This window comes from Peromyscus maniculatus, chromosome 16 (genome assembly GCF_049852395.1).
Source record: "Peromyscus maniculatus bairdii isolate BWxNUB_F1_BW_parent chromosome 16, HU_Pman_BW_mat_3.1, whole genome shotgun sequence".
Classification (NCBI taxonomy): Eukaryota; Metazoa; Chordata; class Mammalia; order Rodentia; family Cricetidae; genus Peromyscus; species Peromyscus maniculatus.
Genome location: NC_134867.1, coordinates 58,408,218 through 58,428,572, shown reverse-complemented (window position 1 = coordinate 58,428,572; position 20,355 = coordinate 58,408,218). Strand labels below are relative to the sequence as shown.

The 20,355-nt window shown below is 43.4% G+C and overlaps 1 protein-coding gene across 6 annotated transcripts in view; it reads right to left on the bottom strand.

The window, feature by feature from the left end:
- The window catches only part of Tulp4 (TUB like protein 4), a 150,458-nt gene that overhangs the window by 52,255 nt on the left and 77,848 nt on the right, over nucleotides 1-20,355 (bottom strand). For all 6 annotated transcript variants that reach the window (XM_015996758.3, XM_076552861.1, XM_076552860.1 and 3 more), the window contains 2 exons: nucleotides 20,087-20,215; nucleotides 11,517-11,678 (listed from right to left, as the gene is read on the bottom strand). In XM_015996758.3, the coding sequence (XP_015852244.2) occupies nucleotides 11,517-11,678; nucleotides 20,087-20,215 (291 nt within the window). The remainder of the gene's footprint in view (nucleotides 1-11,516; nucleotides 11,679-20,086; nucleotides 20,216-20,355) is intronic.

Sequence of the window (20,355 nt, the reverse complement as noted above, 5' to 3'; positions counted from 1 at the left end):
GTAATTTTCTATGTAAAAGCCTTCCTTTTTGGTTAGACAGAAAAGGGGAAGTGTTGTGGAATGTCCTTCTGTATACTGTGAATGTGTTGTTCTGATTTGTTGATAAATAAAATGCTGATTGGCCAGTAGCCAGGAAGTATAGGCAGGATAAGCAGACAAGGAGAATTCTGGGAAGTAGAAGGCTGAATCAGGAGCCGCCAGCCAGACACAAAGGAAGCAAGATGACAAGGCAGAACTGAGAAAAGGTACCAAGCCACGTGGCTAAACATAAATAAGAATTATGGGTTAATTTAAGTGTAAGAGCTAGTCAGTAAAAAGCCTGAGCTAATGGTCATACAGTTTGTAATTAATATAAGCCTCTGTGTGTTTATTTGGGTCTGAGCAGCTGCAGACTGGGCGGGACACAGGAAAACTTCCAACTACAGCTCACCATCTACTTCTCACTGTGACAAGCATGCCAATCATCTGTATTTCACAGACACAAATGGCTTAGAAGAAACCATGCAACCTGATGAAGTCATGGATTGGTCAAACCAGGACTATCTGACTGAAAGGGCTAGAATTCACACTCAGGACATATTTAGAGCTTTCTCATCCTGGCATCCTTTTGCTCTTGAGATTCAGGTGACACACATCTCTGCAGCTGACTCTACAGTTATGTCCCTGACATCTCACAGAGTCTGGGTACATAGTGGGCTCTTGGTGAATATTTTTTTATGAAGCAAATGAATTAAAGTTAAAGACAGGGGCAATTTTTTTTTTTTTTCCTGAGACAGGGTTTCATTGTGTAGCCTTGACTGTTCTGGAACTTGCTCTGTAAACCAGGCTGTCCTCAGACTCACAGATATCTGCCTTGCTTCTGCCTCCCAAGTGCTGGGATTAAAGGCATGCACCACCACTGCCCAGCCAACAGTGGCAATTTTAAGACATGGGTAAATGATTAACTACAAGAGAAGATACATTTCCCTTAAGAAGCAGTAAGTTTATGAAATTTGTATAGGTGCTTTAGAATAAACCAAACACTCATTAAATATTCTGTTTTGTTCTTGTTTTGAGACAGGGTCTATATAGCTCAGGCTAGATTCAAACTTGTGCGCCTGTTGCCTTATGATCTGGAGTTTTGTGAGAATAGGCATGGACTAGCATGCCAAATAGTCCTTTAAACATTATCTATACTTTAATGAAAAAATATCCCCCAGGGGTAACTGTAGTTGGAAGTTTTCCTATGTCCTGGCTGGCCATCGGTCAGGACAAATCTCTTCCATTTGAGTCTACCAAGTAAACACACAGAGGCTTATATTAATTATAACTGCTCAGCCATTAGACTCAGACTTTTTATTGACTAGCTCTTACACTTAAATTAACCCATAATTCTTATCGATGTTTAGCCACGTGGCTTGGTATCTTTTTTTAGTTTTGTCATTATATCTTGCTTTCTCTGTGTCTGGCTGGCAACTCCCGACTCAGCCTTCCTCTTCTCAGAATTTTCCTTGTCTGTTTATCCCACCTATATTTTCTGTCTGGCTACTGGCCAATCAGCATTTTATTTATCAACCAATCAGAGCAACACATTCACAGCATGCAGAGGTACATCATCCATCATTAATGATGAATTCATCAGTGCCTGCAGATTAAAGGTAAATAAGACACAACTATTAGGAACAGGGAAATTCATCTTGGCTGCCAACAGAAAAACCCAACATCTGATGGCATGTCTACAGGACATTCAAGCAACATGGGCACAAAGATGGAATGTAAGAACACAGCTCAGACCTGCTGAATTCTCCCCCCAAACAAGCAGGTGTTTAATGTACTTAATGAACAGTTTGCAACAACAAGCACAGAACATGTTTTCTTATACTTTCAACTGAGATAAATGTTCCCAAAGGAAAAAGGTATGGTAGGTCCCAAGCAACACTAATGCTATGGACAGTGTCCATGGAGGATATTTCTCTTCTTCGCTCCCAAATTCTCATGCGGCTTCATGTGAAGTGAAGGGCCATTTGGGGACAGAAGACTTATTGATGAAAACAACTCACTAGCAGATGACAGCAATTCTTCAAAAGTACTCAGGACTAATGAGTGTCAATCCTGAAGAATTCCAAGCACCCTGAACTATTGTGGGTTCTCATATGAACCTAGTATTCTCACTGGCACCTTCATCACCTCTCTCCTGTCTTTGCCATGTGACTATCTGTCCAGCCCCCTTCTGAGGACCTGAATGTCAACGGGGCCTTTGTGGTGAGAATAGGGATTGGTACCCTTCTAGGAGGAAGAGATACAAGTTGTATTTCCTCCCTCTCTACCTCCAAGCATCAGAGAGATGCAATGTGAGTACCTGGGGTCAGCCATCTGCAATCTGAAAAAGTCCTCACCAGTAATCAAACTGGCTGACACTTTATCTTGACCTTCTTAGAAATAGGATGAATTGATGTCTCTTTCTGCCAACCTGTTCACAGTACTTTGTTCTTGCAGCCTGAGCTGAAATCTGAAGGATGGGAACTTTGTATATCAGCATGTGTCTCCCCACGACCTGTTACTGTGCATTAAGCGCAGCACAGTGTCTGCAAAGGGCAGGACACGCCTCTGCGTTTAGTGGCACTCAGTTTCTATTTTAGAGAACGAACAGAGAGCAGCTCGGGGAGCAGACATATAAGTCTTTAAAATAAAGGACTGGCAATTTAATGAGTAACTGCTATTCAAGATCCACACCAAAGCAAGAGAGAACAAAACACCAGCTCCAAGAGCTCACTATGAATTCATTCCAACTACGTCTCCCACAGGAAGACAGTCCACTACTGAGACGGGCTGAAAGGGAAGGAACCCTCCCAGTCTAGCTGTCAGCAGGCCTGAGAAAGCAGCTGCTCTGGCCTAAGTATATCACAGACAACTGGAGAACACCAACACAGCATGAAGTCGGATCTGAAAACAGCCATCCTATTACGAGTTCTTTTCACACCTACACACTTCAAATGAGAAAAGCTTCTGGAAGGCAAGGACTTCAGGAAAACAATGTAATAGTTATTAATACACACATGGGAAGACATCAGTCTCTGGCCACAGTGCTAGCCAAGTAAGAAGTACAGCTGAGGCAAACTGGGGCTGGGGTTTCCTCCCCTGCACAGCAGCCTCTTGCAAGCTTCTCCTTGTCCTGCTGTTCAAGGTAATGCCTAACTCTTTCTCTTAGAGACTACAATCATGCCAACAGCCTAACAGACCTCAGCTATAGTCAGTCCCATCCTAAGTCTCTCTCCTAGGCTCTGGAATCACGTCTCCAACTGCCCACCTGACATATTCCCCCGGAAGTGTCAAAATCCCTTCCATGTTAGCATGTCCAAGGAGAAATGCATGTTCTTGACTTCACCTAGAGCAAACACGCAGATCTTCCTGCCAGTAAAGACTGTGGCTCTGTTTAGACTCCAGTGTCCAGCATCTGTCTAGAACACAACGGTACTCATGCCTCATATAAGGGCTTCAGGGCTCTCCACACAGAATTGATCTCAGACTAACCACAGCTTTCAGTTACAGTACTCTATACTCCATTCTGGTTTTGGGTTAGTCTCTATTATACCTCTTGAGGGCACGTCTGCATCCCAAGATGTCACATGGTTCTGTAAGGAATGATCAGTGACTATTATAAATTAATTTCGGCCAAAATCATTGGCTTTTGCCCAAATTTTTCTATCAACTCAAACTTTTTTCTTTCAATTAAAACCCAATATTCACATCCTCCCCAAAGACGGCCCTCCCATTTCCTTCCTACTGTCTCTTCTGGTGGCTCCTGTTCTTCACGTGAGAGCAGGTACGAGAGTCGGTAAGGTTATGCCACAATTTTATCAGCACACAGCTAGTAATGCTATCTCTTCATTTCAATCACTTCTCAGCTGGAAATATAAAGTACAAGGCAGCTTCTTAAGATTTATTTTATTGTATTTTTAAAATTATACCTGTGTGTAGGTATGTGTCCATGAGTCAACAGTCAGCTCCCTTGGAGCTGGCATTACAGATGACATGTAAGCCACCTCAGAGGGGCTGGGAAGTAAACCTGGGGTGTCTGCTAGAGCAGGAAGCACTCTTAATGGCTGAGCCATTTCTCCAGTTCCATTTTTTTTTAAAGCAACAATGTGATTTTATTAATCCACATGTGTGCTGGATAGTTTTACATCAACTTGACACAATCTAAAGTCATCTGAAAGGAGGGAACCTCAATTAAGAAACTGCCTCCAAGGCCAGGTGGCAGTGGTGGCACACGCCTTTAATCCCAACACTTGGGAGGCAGAGCCAGGTGGATCTCTGTGAGTTTGAGGCCAGCCTGGTCTACACAGCGAGACCCAGGACAGGCACCAAAACTACAAAGAGAAACCTGTCTTAGAAAAAAAAAAAAAAAAAGAAAAAGAAAAAGAAATTGCCTCCAACCCAGAGGTGGGATAGCCCTGAGACCTATAGACCAAATAGAACTAGATGAGCCCAATTGTTCCCAGTGGTTTACAGTGAACTGGGAGCCAAGCTCCAACCCTGAGCAGGAGAGGATGAAGATGAAGCAACATTCCTAGGACTCTTATTTTGGAAACAGCAGCATCTCACCATTACCTTTAACTCTGGACAGAATATTCATCTACACTCTTGGGTAAGATCAGACTGAAAAACTGTATGTCAACAACACATGCTTCGTGAACAGCTCTTTGTAATGGCATGTGATTACCAGCACTAGAATTAGTTCCTGAAGGAGGTGGTGACTTTTTCCATAAGCTTTATGGCCTGGAGCTGGAGAAACCTTAGCACTGTTAGTGGCAGACCTGAATGGGCCGCTGAGGACCAGAATGAAAGGACATCCCTCTTTTTCTTCAGAGGGAGCGTCCATTCTGATGTACAACTCACACCAAACTCCCCTCTCAAAGACCTTCCTGGTGCATTTTAGCACAGTGACCTTCAAAGGAACATCAAGGCTAGGCCTGGACATTATGTAACTAAAGGATCCGTTTCTAAAATGGGGCAGCTGTAATTGAAAGAACTGCTCACCTGACAGACTATTTCCTGTTTCACTTTGAAAAGACATGAAATGAAGTTTCACAGTTGACTGTAACCATCATTTCTAAATCTGTGTCTTAGAGATAAACCTGTAATTCTGTCATTCTGAAGACATCTCTTTGCTTCAGGAAAGACCACTTCTAAACTAGCCTAGACAGCTGGGAGGAGTTACCCTCTGTTGCCCAGAAATGAGCCTGTCCATGAGCCCAATGCCAAGAGTGGTTCTCCTCCCTCCTCCCCACAGATCCAGGACTGACTCTGAAGTAGCGCTACACTGTAAAAAGGGAACCCCATCTTTATTTTAAGCCCTTAACTAATCATATATGGGAAGATTCCTTTCTAAAACAGGCAAGGAGTACGTGAATCATCACAACTGAGGAAAAGAGGAAAGAGTTAGGAGACAGACTCCTGCCTTTCCTGGCTCTCCTTATCCAACCATTATGTTATTTTATTTCTAGTTTGGAGCATTTGGTTTGGTTTTGCATGTATTCTGAAAATTTTCTTGAGCGCTTTGTGGAAGAACTTTCTTTAACTGAAAGAGGTGCAGCTATTGTATTTGTACATTGTGTTTCACTTTGTGTTGTTGATCTGGTTACTGAAGGTAGCAACTGAGACCCAAAGCTGGGTACAGTGGTGCACATCTGTAATCTCTGTACCCAGGGGCTGAGGTAGGAGAACCACCAATTTGGGGCCAGCCTGAGCTGCTTAGCAAGACCCTGCTCCAACACACACATTAGAATTCTGGTTGTTCATGGCTCTCTCTGGGCTCAGCTAGATACCGAATCACTAGATAAATTACAAGATACATTAAATAGAAACTTTTCATGAAATATACACTGAACAAATTAAGAATGGAAGGTGGGAGAAAATTGTTGTATATACATCTTAAAGTCAACCTTTTGCTAGACCGTCTTCAAATGGCTTTTCTACTACCACAGCCTGATGATGGGCCTTATCTGAATGAAGTGTCTGGCCAGACGGCTGGCCTCCAGAATCATTCTTCCAGGACTCCACAGGCATTCCTGTGGAATTGTTAGGTGGTCTTCTCATGCTTGTCTACAGCAGCCCATTTAGCACGTCTGCCCTTGGCACTGAGGGGATGTGTTCTTACTCAGAGAAGAGATATGTGCTGTATCATTATAAAAACTATCCCCAATCACACTCCAGTCCAAGTCTTTGAGCCCTGACCTTGATTACACCTGACTGTGACCTAAGAAAATGCAGAATTTCAGCACAAATACTTTCATACACTCCCCTTCTGCCTCTCCCAGCCTTGAGTGAACACTGATACTATTTCTAAAAACTCAAGGCTATGTCCCTAGAATGACACTGGCCTCCCTCAACTTCCTGCCTGTGAAAGCTCAAGGTCTCTAAGAACTAGTTCCAGGCCACAACCCAAGACAGGTCCCATGTCCTGCTTTTGGTGGAGGTCAGCTAAGTGGATCCGGAATCCTAACTCTATCTACAGGTTTTTCCTGCTTGCACTCTTCCTACTCCACAGTGTCGAGGTGCTCTTGCTCTTCCTCCTTCGGTCTTTAATACACCCAGTCATGTCTGCACAGACGGCAGAGCAGCCCTGTTTCCTTCAGCAGACTCATGGCTGCTTCAGGAGTCGCTGCAGCTGAAATCTGCCCTTCTCATTTTAGCGTGTGGTGTGCTTGCCTTGTCCTGGGCACCAGTGACAGTCCTGGAGAGACTGTTTTGGTCACTATGTATCTCAAATACTGTGGAGCAGCACAGACCAAGATGTTAGCACCTCTTAAACCCCTAGGCTGGCCTCAAACTTACACATCAGCCTGCCTCTGTCCAAATGCACCACACCCAGCCTTCCACTCAGTCCCTTTGTGAAGAAGCTTTTTAGTAGCAACAAGAAAAAAATGTTTTCACTATATTTAGGAATATACATGGATAAATTTGTAGCATTTTAAAATCAGACTGGAAAGCTTTTATGGCTGGCAGAGGAGGGGTAGGAGCAGTGTTTGAAAGTACGAGTTAGGTATTGGGGATTTAGCTCAGTGGTAGAGCGCTTGCCTAGCAAGTGCAAGGCCCTGGGTTCGATCCTCAGCTCAAAAAAAAAAAAAAAGAAAAAGAAAGAAAGAAAGAAAGTATGAGTTATAACAGAACCAGATGACCACAAACTAGATCTGGTCCTGGGTCCTTTGCACAGAAAAGGATGCTTCCCAACAAGTCTAGACAGTCCTCACTGATTCAAAAAGCTAAGAGGATCCAGCACCACTTGGAATCATTCATAAAAACTCAAGTGTAGATAACTACCTTGGGCCTCCTTTTTGGTGAGTGGTACAGTGGGTATTTGTGTCACTTCTAAGGCCTGATCACGGGGTCGTGTTTTAGAGGTGTGTCTTTCTTTGTCCTCATTCAAAATGTGCTTATTTTAATAGATAATGCATTTGTACTGGAATAGGGGAGAAAGACCAATTATTAGGTACTGATTTAGTGATTTATTTAAAGCACTACTTGCACTGCTCATTTCTAAGCAAATGGTAAATATTTGACAGTTACTAAGTAAAGACTCTGTTTTTTGTTTTCTTGTTATTTTCCAGATCTTAGAATATGCAGGCATGATCGGGCCACATTTCTCCCCCTCTCTTTTAACCTTGAAAGAGTTATTTTGTCTCATCTCCTAAAAAGAGGGTTAGCATAAAACACTGTCTGATGTGTGCTGGTATTATTCCAAGTTCACTGCATTTATCTAGTCATCTTTAGGTGACATTGAGGGAAAGCTACCATATGAAGTAAAGGTCTTCTATATGTATGTACTTCATTAGAACAAAACTTTTCTGTCAAGGTACAGTGGAATCAGGACTTGAAACAGGGTTTCTCACTAGGCCCTGGGGCTCACGCGAGACCAAGATCAGGTCCTCATGGTGGGGCAAGTACTTTACTAACTGAGCTATCTCCCTAGTCCCTGAGATTTTTAAGTTTACATATTGTTTATTAAATCTAAATTAAGATTTTTAATTAATCATTAAACTTTTAAGGGCAATTTCAGTATTGTCAAAAACAAATGAAACAAAAAAACCAAATATTTTGCTTCTTTTTTTTTCACTTTTTTTAATCACTTTTTCTCTTTGGTGTGTGTGTGTGTGTGTGTGTATGTGTGTGTGTGTGTGTGTGTGTGTGTGTGTGACAGAGAGAGAGAGAGAGAGAGAGAGAGAGAGAGAGAGAGAGAGAGAGGATGGAGAGAGAGCATGTGTCTAATGCTGAGCCCAGGGCCATGTGTATGCTAAGCAGGTACTCTGTCATTGGCCAGTTTTTGCTGTATTTGTTCTGTTATTTGAATCCAAGTCTCTCTATGTAGTTCTGGCTGTCCTGGAACACACAGAGATGGATCCACCTTCCTCTACTTGCTGAGTGTTGAGATTAAGGGTTTACACCAACATGCCCGCTCTGCCGTGTTTTCAAAATCAACCAGAGAGAGCTTGAGTCCACCCATACTCAGGGCGCTGGCGCAGGTCTTTCCAGAATGTGCACCGCCCTCCTAGCCTTAGCCCAGCAGATCAGCAGCAGCTGTCAGACTGAGAGGGAGCTCTGGGCCACACAGCCTCTGCGTGCTCAGTCCACATCAGCTTTATAACCCAAAGCACCTTTCTACAATTTGACACACAGGTGGTCTAACACCTGCAAGAGACACACCTTTGGTAGAAAAATGTCAAACCTGAAAACCTAAAATAGTGACGGCTGTTGATTATTTGCAGCAGATTTGTATTCACTGTAGGAAACATTCCCTGGCTGCTCTGTAAGGGTTGGCGGTCCCCACAGCTCCACTCTCGCCTCCCCAGGAGCCTGCAGGGTGCGAGTCCTACGGCAAAGGCTTCTGTTGCCCTGGGAAAGACTCAAAAGCTGCCATGCTCAGCCCAGCAGGAAACGAAAAGGGCAGTCTCTCCCTTCCCTCACACAGACTTTTTGGAACAGATCCTTTGTTTAAAAAGAAAATGAGCTGGGCAGTGGTGGCACACGCCTTTAATCCCAGCACTTGGGAGGCAGAGCCAGGCGGATCTCTGTGAGTTCGAGGCCAGCCTGGGCTACCAAGCAAGATCCAGGAAAGGTACAAAGCTACACAGAGAAACCCTGTCTCGAAAAAACCAAAGACAAAACAAAAAACTCAGAAACATAGTAGATTAAAACTCTGAGGATCCCTGACTTTGCTTGTGACCTTGGCTGGTGACCAGAGCAAACTTGTTAAAGAACCTGTGTGGTAACTGTTGGCTCCTGACTAGAACATCTCCAGAAGGGTGCGGAAGCCACTGGGGCCATGTGACTCTGAGGACTATAACAGCTTGGCTTCAGGAGAGAGAAACTCATTTGGGGGAACTTTCATTTGTTCCCCCAAATATATGAATGTGTTGCCGAATCTTTCTGGAATAAACTCTCCAACACCAACGACAGTGGAAAAGAGAAGCCACGGTGGACTGAAGCCAGGGTAGCTCTGGGAAGGCCTCAGCCTCTGGTCCAGTAGGATTCTCATTTACTCTAAAGCAGTAAGGTCGGCCAGGCAAGCAAGAGAGCTGAAGCCCATGTGGCAGTCAGCAGGTCGTTAAGGCCATGGCAACCCCTTGTTTTTCATTATTTATCAATCGAGACCCTTCCTACTTTATCTGGAATCATTGTGAGAGTGTGTAAGAAAATATGTGATTCAAGAATCCTTCCCTTTGAAAGTTTAGTATTTTCAGAGTAAGTATGAACTGGACTCGGGAATCTCAAGTCTGGTGTAGCTGACGAAAGGTCTACTGGGTAAAGAACTCCTTCCACAGCACACAGTCCTGTACTAGGGGAATCTCAAGTCTGGTGTAGCTGACGAGAGGTCTACTGGGTAAAGAACTCCTTCCACAGCACACAGTCCTGTGGAAGCCTGTCTTGTGGCAGAGCAAAGTCCCTGAGAACGGCTTTCTTGAGATTCTTTCTGGAAAAGCAAGAGTCATGGACTCTCTTGCACGTTACTACGTATACTCACAAACTATTACCAGAGAAGTCTCCATTTTTTGATTTGGGGGCTTCTGTCAGTCAGATAAAGCACAACTGGCCAGCTGTTAACAGCTGCCACTCACTCCCTTTGCCTTTCTGAAGAAGAGAGATGAATCTCAAGCTCTCAGTAGTGTTCATGAGTGGCAGGACAGATGGCCAAGACCTTAAACCCACTGGTGGGACAGTTTCAAATGTCCACCTCTCAAAGGACTTTCATATTCAAGTGGGCTGGTCTCCCAAACCCCTGAAGACACAGAGGAAACCAATGTCAGGGACTTCTTAAAACTGCAAACACATCACTGCTTCGTTTCCCTGGATCCGTGTGAGACCTGCAGACTTTTTTATGCTGATCACATCTGTTACTTTTTATGTATGACATAATTGTTCTAATATAAACACATCCCAAGTTTATCGAGCTGCTTACACTACTGCTGTTTCTGTGAACTTCTCTTTTCCAGTAAGTTATTAGTCTGTTACACACCGAATTAGATGCCCCCAAATTATGTTGTTTTCCAGGAAATTTATTGGATGTGAGTCTATTTTGAGGTGAGGACTGAAGCAGTCCTAAGAGGCTGGGCATCCTGAGAGAGAGACAGAGACAGAGAGAGAGAGATATTCCAGGGCTGCGGGTGTCTTGAGGAAGAGACCTAAGTTAGGACAATACAAGCAGTGGCCAGCCGTAAGCCAAAGACACAATGGTAATGTCTCAGTCTTGACCTTCGGCCTCAGCACTGAGGAATGAGTGCCTGCTGGTGAAGCCTTCCTATGTGTGGTGCTTTGCTATAGCAGTCCTAGTGAAATATACATAGTCCTTGTCCACTATCCAGTGTCAGCCAGGGTTGCCTTTCCTAATACAACATCAACTTTTAGAATGAAACAAAATGTAACATTTGAAAACATTTGCCTGTTTAAACTTGAAATGATAGAAACAGGAAATGAATGTATGGTAACTAGAGAAAGGCAATTTAGTGAGGAAAAAAAAAAGTTCCCAAAGTATATTCCCAAGCTGTAAACCTCTGACAGACTCTGGCCAGCTGCTTCCCTGACCAGAAGTGACCCCAGGGACACTGTTCACACTCCGGCCCAATAATCTTAGCGCCCTTTGTATTACCTCATCATTACTGGTCATAAGTGAACAGTGCTTATTTTTTCCTACAGAGAAAAAATTTTCCACAAAATGATTATTAGTTGAATTTCCTTTTCTATTTGTTACCTATTGATCAACTGGCTGTTTATTTGGATTTTAAAAATGAATTTATATGGAAATTTCATGTAATTAAAACATTAACTGAATGTTTACCACATTAGGATTTCTCTAATCTTTGTTCCATTTACATTTTTTGTTTTAATTTTCACCTTCGGTGCTGGAATGGAACTGGAGGCTTTGTGCATATCTGACAAGCTTTTCTACCGGCAAACTGTTAAGGGCCTTTGGCATCTGTCCCCCTCAGCCTCCTTCTCACCCTGCTACGGCAACAGTGCACAGTGACGCTTCAAATCCTTACCTGCTGGTCATCAGGAGTCCATATACCACATGTGATCTGGCTTTCCAAGTTGATTTCAGATGACCAGTGTCTTTGTCCGCTGACAGAACCGACCAGGACAAACCCGTCGCGGTATGAAATAAGTGCCTGAGTCCCATCGTGGCTCCATGTGAAGTCACTCACCTTAAAGACATATACAGAAGGGTCAGCTCACAGCATGAAAGGGAAAGCATTTTGATCAAAGCCGAGGAGTATTGATGCATTTAAACTTTTGTTTAAGATCAAGATGGCCTAAGACAGCACTATAGAAGCCAGGCTACAGTAGCCAGACGGGGAAGCACTCCTGCACGTTTTGCAGGTGGCATGAGGTCCCACTGAGTTCCAGGTCAACCTTAGCTCCAAGACAAGACCTTGTCTCAAAAACCAAACAAGTCAACAAAACCAACCTCTCAACCCCTCCTCAGGAAACAAAACCAAAATAGCAGCAACAACAAAACCCACTACCCAGGAGCCGGGTATTGCACTGGGTGGTAGGGAAGCAAGACCCTGAGTTTCAGACCCGACTCAAGAGAAGAGTCTGGAAGATGGGTGAAGAGAAAGGAGAACACAGTAAAATCACTGCAACAAAATGTAGTGTGTTAGAACTATAGAGGGCTCTTACGGACTTGGATTCATTAAGCCCACAAGGAAGTAGCATCATTCCATCTATGGAGATCTAGGGCACAGAGGAGTAAAGTAACTTAGCCTTAGCCATACAGCCAGCGAGTGACAGAGCTGAGAGTCATCTCAGAGACACCTGGCTCCAGAGCTCTTGACTCTTCCACACAGCCTCCTGTACAGTTAGTAACAGGTTTTCCACCCCCATCTCTTGGTCAAGTTCTGCTCTTCTAATTCTCTCACAGTACTAGAGAGGAATCCTCTGATCAGAGTGCAGGGTAGAGACCTAAGTCGAAAGCACAGACTTGAATTGAGGGACTCAAGTGTTATTTAGAACATGTACTCAAATGCTGCTTTTCTCCTTTAATTTTCTGTGAGTTACTTCTATGGTTTTTTCAATATTTCACTATTCTCATACCCGAGGGATGGGGGACTAGTGTGTAAATAATTAAGACTGGGCAACAAGTGTAGTTTAGTAGTAAAGAACTTGACAGCAATCTTGATTCCTACCATGGCAGGGAAAGGTGATACATTTCTTTCATATTACGACTTTAACAATTTAACCATGTCTTCATGATTTGCAGATACAGAAATTTTAAATATTTATTTTATTCTTATTAATCATATGCACATGTGCATCTGCTTAAGGATATGCACAGAAGCTGGAAGAAAGTGCCAAGTGCCCAGCTGGTGGGCACTGGGACCCATACAAAGACCCTCTGAATCTGGTGACCAATGAGCCATCACTCCAGCCCCCAGATAGAGGACTTGATTGTTTTTTTTTCTTTTCTTTCTTTCTCCTCCCAACCCCAAAGACAGGGTTTCTCTGTGTAGCCCGGAACTTGCTCTATAGACCAGGCTGGCTTCAATCTCACAGAGATCCGCCCGCCTCTGCCTTCTCAGTGCTGGGATTAAAGGCGGGCACTCACGTCACTCCCCTCCCCCCCCCCCCCCCCCCGACAGATACAGGATTCAATCATGTTATTTAACTTATATTTATTTGTTTTCATATATGCAGGGATTTGGGGAAGTCTGTTGTGAGACAGAGCCTTAAAGAGTAGGCTACGCTGGCATACACAGACCAGCTTGCTGCCCTTGAACTCGTGGCAATCCTCCTGGCTCAGCTTCCTAAGTGTTGACATTACAAGAGTGAACCGAGGATTTAGTAAATCTGGTGCCAAGGACAAAGCCCAGGGCCTTGCCTTTCGTCCGAAGCACTTTACCAGCTAAGGCGTCTCTGGCCCCATCTAGGTTTTTAAAAGGAGAATCTGTCCACTTCTATTTTTAATTGCTATTTACTCTCTTCATTGATGGATTTGACTCTATCTCTACCACCTTAATTTCCTTGTTAAGACTGTGCAACTATTTGTTTCCTTTTCACTTTTCTCTCTCACATACAAAATCTCTAACCATAATCTTTACTGTTGCTTATACTTGGATATATTCTTGTAAACACTTTGGGACATCGCTAAGTCTCTATCACATTTCAAGAACGAAGGAAAGAAGCAGCCAAGAAAAAGCACTTTTTCAGCTGTTTTCTCAGCAGGACCGAAGGCTGGCAGCGCGAGCAGCGTCTGCAGTGACACACACGGCCCTCAACAGCTGTTGTAAGTCACTGGACAAAGTTGTCTCTCTAGGAAAACTCAGTTCATGTTCCATCCACTTATATGAACTAGTTTCTCATAAGAACATGAAGATTCCAGAGACAGCATATTACACTAGGCAATAAATTTCGCATTTTCCCCAAAGATCTTTATTATTTGCATGTACTTTAATTATATGTCATGAAACAGTTATAATAAAAGGAATGTCTTAGAAAGCTAAAACACACAGCCAATGATAAGAAGCAATAAACAGTACATTATAGTTATTTATTTATAATCACTCTATTGTTTAGCTTCTTAAACTTATTCATAATCCCATAAGGAGTCAAATAATGGAATATAAGGTTTCCAAAAATTCTGGCAGGAAAAAAAGGTTTCTGAGCATGCAATGACCAAAAATTAATCCACAATCAGACACATAATGAGCCCATGGTGTTTCTGCCAGTGCTTGCCTGTGTTGCATGGCGAGACTTCACTACAGCCTTGGTTCTGAACATGTAATACACACACTTGAACTGTGCACAACTGCTGTAACACCATGAGATGCCGACAAATGCTGTCTTGAAGCACCGCCACTCAAATTCAAGTCTGCTACACCTTACAAACTGAAGCCTTTTACTTCACATGCAAAGCTTTCTTCTAGTGTAGAAACCTTCACTTTATTTAAAAAGACTTTTCATATTTTCTTTTTCTTCACTTTTATTTTATTTTACAATACCATTCAGTTCTACATAACAGCCACAGATTCCCTTGTTCTCCTCCTTCCTGCCCCCCTCCCCTTCCCCCCAGCTCACCCCCCATTCCCACCTCCTCCAGGGCAAAGCCTCCCCCAAGGACTGAGATCGACCTGGTAGACTCAGTCCAAGCAGGTCCAGTCCCCTCCTCCTAGATTGAGCCAAGTGTCCCTGCACAAGTCCCAGATAATATTATCCTTCAGCATGTACTGTATGAGTTATGTTTAACCACACTATGTTAGAATGTCTGATTTTTAAAACTGGTATTTTAGTTGCTGACTTGAGTTTCATAAAATCATTCTATGAATTTTATCTTGGGATTAGGGCAGAATTTCCAACAATTTCTGAAATGGACTATATATACTTCTGTCATCTTGTGCTACATATTTATGCAAATTGCATTTTCAGCATTGATGACCTTAAGATTGAAATACCAATCTACTCTAAAATCTATTGAAGACAGTGTATATACTGCAGCATCAAATGTTCAGCCAAGATTCAATTCTTTTTTGTTTCTTTATTTTTTGATAACAGCTCTCCTTATGTGGTCTTCTGCTGGCCTGGAACTTGGTATATACATAGTCTAGTCTGGCCTCAAACTTGGAGATATTCTCTTGCCTCTGCCTCCCAAGTTCTGGGATTATAGATATAACCTACCATGCCCAACCAATATTTAACTTTTTAGAGAAAAAACTGAACACATTCATCTCGTTAGTATGAAATTTTGTTTTATCTTTAATAAGTGAAAAAATGTGTGTGTGTGTGTGTGTGTGTGTGTGTGTGTGTGTGTGTAAATTGTTTTAAAGTAAATTTTTGACTTATTATCAGTAGATATTTTATTTACATGCTCATTGTATATACTTATCTTGCAGGGATTTCATGGGTGAAAAGAGGTCATAAATGGACAGGTAAAGAAGTCCTGCTCTACTGTGCAACACGCAGAACTCCTTGCATCTGACCTAACTATAGTTTGGGCTAACTGACCAACCTTTGCCCATCCCCCCTTCTCTCTCCCTGGCTTCTTGTAGCAACCATTCTAATTCAGCCCCTCTGAAAAGAATCTTTCCAGAACTGGACTATAAGATCATTGGCACTTGTCTTTCCATAGCATGTTTACTTCAGTGACATAATGACCTCCAGTTTCACCAACAATTGCAAATGAGTAATTTCATCCCTTTGTGGATGAATAGCATTCTGCTGTGTGTATTAATCAATGGGCTAAGGATCATATGGTAGTTCCAACTTTAAACTTTGGAGGAACTTTATTGTGTTCTTCATGACAGTTGTACTAAGATCCCTAACAACAGCATGTATCTTAGTTAGGGTTTCTATTGTTGCAATGAAACTCATCCCTAACAGGCTTGAGCTCAACAAACCAGTAAAAAAGACACTTTCTGAGAGCCAACCTAGGTCTGCCTAAGGGCCTTAGCAACAGCAGCTAAGACATGATCTGGAGATGACCTGGACCAATAAGAGGCAGCCAAGTCACACCAGCTGATGCATATTCATCAGACCTTCCCCCAGGGTTGGGTGGAAGATATATAAGGTTTGCCTCTTCCTGAATAAACTGAGCTTATTGTTTTGACATTTCTCCTGGAGTCTGTGTCATTGACTCTGCACCTACTTGACCCCCTTCCCCAAAGGGAACAACACACAGGACCCTGCCACACACCATGACCAAAATGCAACTTGGGGAGGAGAGGGTTTATTTGGTTTACACTTCACATTGTAGTCCATCAATGACGATCAAGTCAGGACAGGAACTCAAACATAGAAGAAACCTGAAGCAAGAGCTGATGCAGAGGCCATGGAGGGTGCTGCTTACTTGCTTCCTCCTTATGGCTTGCTCAGCCTGCTTCTTGTAGAACCCAGGACCACCTGCCTGAGGTGGCACCACCCACAATGGGCTGGGTCCTCCTTGCAATCAATCACCAATTAATGTCCTACAGCCAGTCTTATGGAGGCATCATCTCAATTGAGATTCCTTCCTTTCAGGTAACTCCAGTTTGTATGTCAAGTTGACATAAGACTATCCAGAACAGTGTGCATGTTCTTACTAGTACTAATTTGTCTCTGACAGTAGACTTCTCAAAAGGAGATGGTATCTCACTGTGGTTGTGATGTGCATTTCCATGATTACTGATTTTGAACATTTCTTCATGCATCTGCTGTCTATTTGGATGTTTTGAGAAGTATTTAGGTCTATTGTCCAGTTAGAATTGGATCGTCTTAGGTTTTTTTTCCGTTATATTCCACTCAACTCTAAATCTCAACCTGTCAGATGTATTGTTTGCAAACATCCCTCATTCTAACGGCTGTCAATTTCTTTGTTATACAAAGCGTTCTGGTTTGATATAAGCCTGTTTATTTTTGCTTTTGCTTCCTGTGCTTTGGGGGTGTTACCCCCACCCCCAAAGAAACAAAAGCCACTGACAATCTCACAAAAAGGTAATACAGGATGTCCAATGAATCGACCGGGTCTACTACCTTAGCACAAGGCAGTAGGAACGCATGGGGTCTGCTGAGTAGAAGCTAGGAGATGTGGGTTCAAGTCAGCAGAGGGTACACATAGTTAGGGAGGTCATGTCTGAAGAATCAAGGATGTGTACCTCAGTGTTGGTTGTCAGCAACTCTATCCCCACCCTGTGCCTGCCTGTCTCCATCTTCCCAAACTGGAGAAATAAAAATGAAGAACAAGTACTAAATGCTAGGGAAAAAATAGCAGAAATTCCTTTGGGGGATTGTTTTAGAACTGCAAAGGCCTTTTAGTCTCATTTACTGAAGAGAGTTATCAGATTACTTGAAGCTGAGCAGCGGCTTGGCCACACCACTGCCTGAGGCAGCTCTTCATCAGACCTTCTCAGAGTATGTGCCTGGCACAGCCGTCCTCAGTGACGAACACTAGGAAGAACGCGTGCACTGTTCCACACCCACTTTGAAACAATGGCCTCACGGTCGTTTCCTGAAAAAGAAACTGCTATAGCATCACTGAGCTTTTGTCAATTGCTCGATTACTGTGTGCACGCTTTAGCAAGGATCATCTGTTGCTCCTTCTAAAACAGTGATGCTTTTCTTTGAGCTGGATTAAGGATGCTCCTCCTCCAAGCTGCACAATTGTTCTTTCTGCCAGACACTTTTCCAGGGGTTCTAAGCACATACTGCTTCAATCAGTGAGCAGCATTATCTGTCTGTGGAATTGTTTGTTTGTTTAAATAACGTCAGCCCTAACTCCAACAGTATCAAAAGCAAACAGGACTCCCCCAAATGTCAGTACTGAATGACAGCAACTGCTCCCAGCTTCTAAGGTCTGAAGAGCCAGTTTAAACCTCAAAAGAACATAGAATTGCCACTGTGTCATGAGCTAAAGCAATTCTTCAGTAGGCCCGCAGGCACAGTCCCCTGAGAGCGCTGAGTGCTGCCAGGTATTCTATGGTCCACACCAGCTCACTTGTCCACAGGGTTTACTTCACTCTACTTTCCTTGTGTCTGATGTGTGTCTGTTCTAAAGTCTCTGGAAAAAACCATGGAGGGACGTGACAGGTGTATCAACTGCACAGCTACCAGATGGAGACATCGGGGGTTGGAGCGTGGGGGGCGTCCTTGCTGAGAAAGGACAGTATTGGGGCAACCATGCGGTGGTGCTGCTGCTTGGCTGGTAGGGTGGGTCTTTCAAATAATAAAGTCTGGGCAGTTGGGGATATAGTATGAACACATGGGTTTTTTCAGAGAGAAACAGAATGGTTTGGAGTTTTGTTGCTTTGTCTAGAAACAGTGTGGTAGAATGTTTTCGAAGGACAATGGGGTTTGGGTTCTCACTTTAATGCCCATAAGCCTCCTTAGGCAAGTTACTGAACATCCTGACCTGGACTTGTTCTCTTCTACTTGCTGAGAAAAGCACATTTTCAGAATAAAGTTCCTGTGAATCTTGAGAGAAAAACACATGGGGAAAAAAAGAAAGCACTTATGGCATATGTCTTGGTCGTCACACCCGAGGCAACTCTAATGACGGCAAGCTTTTAACCGGGGCTTGCTCAGCTCCAGGTTTAGTCCACTATCATCGTGGTGGACATGGCAGCATGCAGGCAGGTGCTGAAGCAGGAGCTCCGTGTTTAGTTTGGACTCTGTGAGGTACTTCCGGTGGTCACCCCTGCTGTCCTAGTCCATGTGCTGACCTCTTGTTTCTCACAGCCTCCTGACCCAGTGAAGAGTCCTGGGGCTCTCTGCTGCTGTGTTTTCTGTTAGCGTGGCCCCTGCTGTCATCTTCAGCTCTTTCTTACCCTTTGTCGTCACTCTAAGGACTTCCGGCCCTGGACTGTTCTGGCTTGCCCTTCAGCACCTACCCTCCAGTGTGAGGCTGGGCTGTCTGGCACTCCTCCTTGCTTGTGTTTAAGGACATCATCAAAGGTAGTTCTTGTCCTTGGGGCGCAGTTACTGATGAAGGTTTCTTGCACTGTTTTAACTATTTCCCTGTGAGGGCTTCACTGTACATTTCTAGTCTATAGGATCATCATGTGCTCCTTTCTCACCTGGTACTTAAATGAGTTAAGAGCTTCCCACATTTGAAAGATACAGACTACTCAGGTGAAATGAAATTCCAAGGCATTAAGATGTTATTGTTAGAGTTGATTCAGCTGAGGGTCTTGCAGCATGTCCATTACAGGAGAAAACAGAGCACTCTTTTTTCATGTGAAAGTATATTCATTTAGTAGGCAAGCATAACGGGATCCACTGGCACTGACAAAACCTCATCTGTCTCCATCATGCCTCAGAGTGAGGAAAGAAGGAAATGGAACATGCCCTGTGACACTAATCAGACCTTCTGAAGGAAAACTACAAATATACAAGTCTGCAGGTCCATGGGAAGTGCATGTCCATTTGCAAGGTCAAGGGCATGAGCTCTGTGGTCAGACCACATAGGTCAGAAGCCCAGCCCTTGATTTCTAAGTGTAAAGCAATTCTCTGTGCCTGTTTCCCTATCTATAATAGGGTGACAGTAATGTCCCTGTCTGTCTCAGGGGTCACTGAGAATTAAATCAAACTGTTCATGGAAAGTGCCTCAGACACTGCTTACACCTAGCAGATGTCACTGCATGTGACCTGCAGGCTCAGTGCCTGAAACCTGACTTTGGGGATGCCATATGGCTACTGTTTAGCCCCCCCCCCCATGCCGGGGCTATGAGGCAGTAGCTCTGTGAGCCTGCACACAGAATTCACATGGATATCTATGAGATAGATACTTTTCTAATGTTGCTTATCGGGTCTCTGAAATGCTGTAATTATCCATCTAGCTAAAGTATAGGATTCTTGTTTTCAATGTGCATTAGTTTTTTATGTGCATATATGTATGTATACCATATGCATGCCAAGTGCTCAGAGAGATCAGAAAAGGGTATTGGATCCCCCAGACCTGGAGTTATAGACAGTTGTGAGCCATCATGTGAGTACTGAGAACCAAACCCAAGTCTTCTGCAAGACTAGCAAGCACTCTTAACCACTGAGCATCTACAGGCCCCATACGTCTTTTTTTTTTTTTTTTTAAATTTTGGTGACCTCGAAGTAGCAGTGTTTCACTAGAAGAAGTCTACCATCCACTAACCTGAGCCCCACGGTCATTGACCAGTTCCACAGACCACCTGCCTTCATACTGAATCCATACAAATATTCCTCCATCTGCATCACACGTGGCCAGTTTCTGGTATGGCTCATTCCATCTCACCAGCACAACCTAGAAAAACAAGAAAATGTTAAAAACAAGAAAAACAACGGGTCAAGTTCATTTCCATAAAGTATTCAGATCCCAAACCTAAATAGAAAAAGGGAGAGAATGTGGGGATTAGTGTAAAAACTAGGTACAGCTCACACGAA